Consider the following 6,557-nt stretch of genomic DNA (forward strand, 5'->3'; position numbering starts at 1 on the left):
ACAAATAGTGGAGAATTTTGACGGACTCCAGTGCGTACCATTTACATTTACTCATTTACTCATTTACATTTAAGTGGCAGTCAGCCACTTATGACTTAATTATCACGACTCAAAAAAATATCTTTTCTTATCTGTGCAATATATATGATTGTGACAACCTACTACTACCCAAGTTTTCGGCATATATGCAAGGAAATTAATATGCTTTTGGTTTGGAAATGGGGTATTGCGTATGTAAGCTCACAGAGACAGGCTGTTGTTTTCACCGGCACAGCTGGTTGCTAGGTTAAGAAAGTCCCGGATGTGGCAAAGTTCCCGTATGTCCGCCCGCACCTATACCTCCTGTCGCATATATACAGGTGACGTAACCGCCCACAACCTTATTCTCATACGCTGTACAAACTTCACTGTCGACCCCATTTGGCCACACGTAACTAAAACCCAAACGTAAACCTCCCCATGCTTTATCCTTGCCCACCTTAACCTCATACACTATTCCCACTCCACCTTGTCTACATTAATTCTCTTCTTTACCACGCCGCATTATTGTCTTGCTGTATATTTCACTGCAACCAGGTGTTCAGTCCTATTTACACGAATAATGAATTTGTTCATGCCGTCAAACAGGCAGTGTCTATACATACAGAATATCTATATACAAATACATATATTTATATTTAACACTGATGGTTTCCTATATCATGCTTTATAGCATTCACGAGATAACATATGGTGCTTTAATAGGAGATATTTCTACGTCTCTACCAATTATGCAGGAGTAGGCCCCCTATTCCACCACATTTCGTTTGTTTTCTGTAATTTCAACAACGTGTGGCGAATGACTATGATTTCAAAAACTGTCACTCAAAACGAATTATAGATACTCCTCATCATTGTTTTGAATGACATTTCAAACACTATTATTACGCCATAGCAATGTCTAGAAAGTGGCTGGCAATTTTTCGTCTAATGCTAGCTGTAGTTAGACTGTTATTGCTTTGACGATTGGTTTAATGAAATATACCCTTTCAAAGGTATGGACTGTCGAGAATAATAAAAAATATTGCCATTGAGGCTTAGAAACTAATCTGCCAGCCGCCATATAGTGATTTCTTTATCCTAATACTATACCAACCATACTAGCCAACACGATTTCAAGCGATCTGTTTCTCCGTCATCACACTGCTTCGAAGCCATCTCCACTGCAAGAACCTGCTTCATTAAGATAAGCATGGACAGCACTGACGTCGACTAAGCCCCCCCCCCACCCCGCTTCCAGAAATGAACGCAGAAAGAGACGAACAATGATGCAATATGCAAACGTATTTCGCGCATCTATTCGGCCGGCTTGAGCGTCAACTGCATGACGAGGGTATCGTTGACGAGCATCGCCGAGTCCGGCTCCATGAGCTCGTGCAGCGTCACCTTCTTGTCGATCTCCGTGTCGGCCGTGTAGCGCGTCTTTGAGAAGTTCTTCTTGCCGGTGACGGTGCGCAGCAGCTTCGTCTCGTCGGTAATCGACAGCATGAACTCGACGGCCCGGGGCTGGTCGAGAATCACGTTCGAATAGAGGATGCAGCGGAAGTCCTCATTCGTCGACGAGTAGCCCTTCGGATAGATCTAGGTAAGAGAGAGAGAGCGCGAGGAGCTGTTTAGTATGGAAGGTGTGTGCGGCGGTTACTAATGGCGAAATTTCGGCAGTTGTTGTATGCACGGTTTCGTCGTTCCAGTTCATATTTGTTTTTTTGTTGTTTTAGTTTGCGATAGCAGTTTGTAAAGAAGGGTCGATGACTACCGAGGGACAAACGTAAAGCTAAATAGAAAGATGAGATGGACGACGCAGATAACAAGGACGACGGTGAAGGAAATGGAAAAATAATTAGAATAAGAAACTGGAGCAGGAATGGGGGAGGAGGAAGAGGAGGAGGAGGAGGAGGAGGAAGATGAGCAACAAAAACAGCAGCAGGAGGAGAAGGAGGAGAAGAAGGAGGATGAGGAGAATGAGGAGGAGCAACAGAAGCAGCTGGAGGCGGAGGAGGAGAGGAAGAAGGAGGAGGAGAAGGAGGAGGAGGAAGAGGACAAGGAGGAGAAGGAGGGGCGAGTAGGAGTAGGAGAAGGAGGAGGACGAGGAAGACGAGGAGGAGGACGTCAAGGATGGAAGAGCCGGTAGTGATGTGTGTGATGAGTAGGAGGAGGTCTGACATAGCGCAGAGTGCATGAGCTCCCCTCAGGGTAACTTAAGGTCGTTATACAGTGCTCAAGAATGATGAATGACGCTACAAATCACTACGGCGAGCCATTAAAGGAGCCTGCAATTTTGACTAACTTTTTGGCATTTCCGCCTTCGTGAACATTATGGTCACACGAAAGTTAATGGCCCGTAAATATAACTTGTAAATAAGCCAGGTCCATTGTGCGACCGGAAATGCCCGTTGTACTACTGTAATTTTAAGGGGGCTTTTTCACAACGAGAGCATTAGCGTTCTGATTCTGCGTCATGGAAATTGCTGGTCCAAGCGGGAGAGCTCAATGGCGACAGCTGCGCGATCAAGACTAGTTATTCTATGGGAATTGGGATTTCAGGTTAACAACATTTCTTTGCGCACGAGTATAGTGAGTACGTTTGCCTCTTGTTTTAGGCGCATATAAGCAGCGATACTATTTCTTTGATCGCTCGACGTACCTTTAATTCCCAATCCCACGTCTGCGACGGAAACGACGATGACCTAGTATTTAGTCTGACGACGACCTCACTGCAGCGGTGTAGCTGGCTGTAGTTGTGGATGGTGACGCGGCGGTCCCACCGCAGCTCCGTGTAGCTGCGTAGCAGGAAACTGCGAAGTAAAATTGTCTCTGTGTTTTATTCCACACACTAAACTCTTACATTGTGAATGTTAACGCTGACCAGCAGCAAACTTCGATGTTCTACCAAATGCGGCGGCACCCGCGAAACGTATCAATATTCGCCAGATGGGGGTTTACTGCTCACAGTAGTTGTCCCGACAGAGCTTCATACCCCGTACAAAGGCGAAGTACAAAATTAGTTGAAATCCATATTTATATATTTTTATATATTTATATATATACTTACCGAGAGCCTGTGAAGTCCTTGCACTGGACTCTGCTACTAAGAGACAACGCGTGGAACTTGTAGGCGGTGACCAAGTAGGGCATAACGATCGGTCGATACTGTTCAACGACCTTACTTTTCTCTACGTCGCAGAGCTGGTCAGCGGTCATCATGGGAAAGCGAACGTGTGGCAGCAGATCCCTCAGTAACCTCTCCTGAGTGCGAGGTAACGCGAAGATGCGACGCATGAGTGAACAGATAACGTTTCTGCTTTGAAATCAGCTATTTACTAGTAAAATGCAGTGATAAACCTTTCACCGAAGGTTGGAAATAATCCTCCCAAAACGCGTAACGGCTTAATTGCTAATTAAATTACAAACTCATTTTATCTATATAAACGCCAAATGGGGACATTGTGATTACCAAAGACCACGGCGGTTTGAACGCATCTTAGCACACTTCAATTACCCATAATTAGGATTAGTTAAATTGTACCATAATGGCGAGTACCATTTAAAGACGATTCCCGTGTAAGGAGGTCTAATAGGTCGCCAAATTCCTTTCACGATTACTGACGGTCGCAGCTTCACAGCAAGACAATAATGAAAGAGTTGTCCTCTTAAGAAAGCGAGCGTAATCATTATTATAGAGCCGTGACGACAACATCATATACTTCTGCTACACCGTCATCTATCTTCGAGTGGTAAGAGCCAGCAGTCAGTTAGGTGTATGTGTACCTGATTGAGCAGGCGCGTCGGGTGTAGGGGTGTCTGTAGCCATCGCAGTACGGCCAGCCACAGCTCGTACTCGTCCTTGATCACCAGGTCCGAGCTGCTGAGGAACTCGACCAGCTGGTCCTTATCGAGGTTCATCCACTCCGGCTCCCATTCTGTGAATCCCCAACGTGAGACGTGCGTCAGAAACGACCGAAAGCGTCTCGCGGTACAATATAGTCAGGCGTGTATAATATAGAGATTATACACATCTATACAGATCTATATTAGACACTCTTGATATAATCACGTCTGCTCGTGTTTGAAGCGCGTATGGAATTTCTTTCTCTTTTCCGACGCAGAAATTCGAGTAGATCTAACCTGATATTAACTGTAAACATGTTGAACTTTAGAAGGCCTAGTTTATATCACTTTACTTAACATGTTCTATGCGATTCTGTGTTGCTATACGACAATCGATTTTTTAATAGCATAGATATATTACTGTTTGACAACGAGACAAAAGAATGGTTTGTAAAAATCACGTGGAGAAAATGTAGACATTTCATTACATGCAATCGAGAGCATATCCTTACCTCATGCACGATACGACATAGGATGCCTTTTTCTATGTCGGATATACGTAATGACAAGAGCGAATAATACCTAGAGCTAATAAGAGGTATTCTTATCTCTTGATAAGGATATAGTGATAATAACACAATGACATGATGATACAAATAGATATATGTAATACCGAGATTTTAAGGGTTACGTAGAAAGCATTTTGCACCTGCCGATGCCTCTCTCTATGGGAATGTTGGAAACACAAAGACCGAGCGCGTATGATCGATCACTTTCGCGTTTTTCTCGATCTGTGAGTCATCGCATCGGCACTCACCAAGCGAGAACGTGATGTCATCCATCTTCTCGGACAGAGCCTGTATGCAAGAGTTGATCAGGTTCTCGTGGTAGCATTTGGTCGCGTACTGGAACCATATGTGGAACACTTCCTTCAGCTGCAGCTTGGGAATGATATGAGAGCACGCAAACGCAATGCACACCTGCGGAAGATGACAACGTGACGTCACTGGTTTACGAGTAGTATCTGATATGTGTCTGTGATTGACTTCTTCAGGGGCTCAAGAGTACGCCGGAGCGACCATGGAAAGTCATGGCGTCTAGTAATTTTGGGCCATTGGAGACAATGTTTTGTGAATTTTCATTGAATGCGCAAGTATATCATTTTATATATGCATATATATATATATATATATATATACATAAGGTACCAGCTGAAGATCTCTATTTCCCCTATTGCTTTATAATAAATCATTGCCTTGCGTTTTGAATCCCAGTATGAACCTGACCTCTGATGGACGAACACTTCACGATAAATGCGTTTAAGAATTCCAACAAGGATATTCGTTATACTATTTATTACCGATATATATATATATATATATATATATATATATATATATATTATATATTCTACTACCATCCATCGCACCATCCGATCCATCCATCCATGCCATCCATTCCATCCAGTCCATCCATCCATCATCCATCTATCAATCAATTCCATCCATCCATCCATTAGCCAGTCAATCCATATATCCATCCATCCATCCATCCATCTATTCATCCATACCATCCATCATCAATCCATTCATACACATCATCGCATCCATCCATCCATCCATACCATCCATCCTCCATCCATACCATCCATCCAATGCCTCCATCCATCCATCCATCACCATCCCATCCATCTCATGACCATCCATCCTCCATCACCATTCATCATGCCAATCCATCCATCCATCCATCGCATCCATCCATCCATCCATTCCTCATCATCCCATCCATTCCATCCATCCATCCATGCCATCCATCCATCCATCATCCCATCCATCCACCATCCATCCATCCATCCATCCATACATCCACCATTCCATCCATCCATACCATCCACTCATACCCATCATCCATCCATCCATCCATATATCCTCTATCCAATGCTACATCAATCCATCCCATCCATCCATCCATCCATCATCTATTACATGCCATCCATCCATCCACATTCATCGCATCCATCCATCACCATTCAATCCATACCATCCATCCATTCCATCATCATCCATCCATCCATCCATCCATCCATCCATCCATCCAATCCATCCATTCAATCCATCCACCATCCATCTCCATTCCATCATCCATCATATCAATCCATCATCCATCCCATCCCATCGCTATCCATCCATCTACCTTCCAGTCACCATCCAACCATCATCACCAATCATCATTATCATCCATCACATCCCATCCTTGCATCCATTCATCCATCTATCCAATCCATCCATCCTCCACATCCATCATCCATCCATCCATCATCCATCCATCATCCATGCCAGGTCCATCAATCCATATCCATCCACCCAATCCCATCGGATATTTATACACAAAGATATGAACAATACGCATGTAAGGCTTCCTTTCATGAATTTCAACAAATAATTCTTTTCTGTGCACTCCCACGCAAATGAGAACGTATTAGTGATAAGAATATACGTAACCACCGTTATGATGCGGCAGTACCGGATAGATGCAACCATGATCTAGAGCGTACTCCATATACGACACCAAACTATATCTGACCAACATACGAGCAGATCCGTTCATCTCCATGCCAGGCTTTGCTTACACGATAATCCTTTTACTGCTTGAAGGCTATTGAACAAACTGGTCCTGTTCTGTAGTTCCAG

General features: G+C 43.8%; 1 protein-coding gene across 1 annotated transcript in view; it reads right to left on the minus strand.

Moving 5' to 3' along the window:
- The window catches only part of LOC106805946 (kelch-like protein 7), an 11,537-nt gene continuing 4,980 nt past the window's right edge, over positions 1-6,557 (minus strand). Inside the window, exons 4-8 of the mRNA XM_014807741.1 lie at positions 4,685-4,847; positions 3,808-3,959; positions 3,092-3,285; positions 2,684-2,834; positions 1-1,620 (exon numbers count right to left, since the gene is read on the minus strand). Of these exons, the coding sequence (XP_014663227.1) occupies positions 1,336-1,620; positions 2,684-2,834; positions 3,092-3,285; positions 3,808-3,959; positions 4,685-4,847 (945 nt within the window). The 3' untranslated portion in view covers positions 1-1,335. The remainder of the gene's footprint in view (positions 1,621-2,683; positions 2,835-3,091; positions 3,286-3,807; positions 3,960-4,684; positions 4,848-6,557) is intronic.

The sequence above is a fragment of the Priapulus caudatus genome, unplaced genomic scaffold (genome assembly GCF_000485595.1).
Source record: "Priapulus caudatus unplaced genomic scaffold, Priapulus_caudatus-5.0.1 Scaffold134, whole genome shotgun sequence".
NCBI lineage: Eukaryota > Metazoa > Priapulida > Priapulimorpha > Priapulimorphida > Priapulidae > Priapulus > Priapulus caudatus.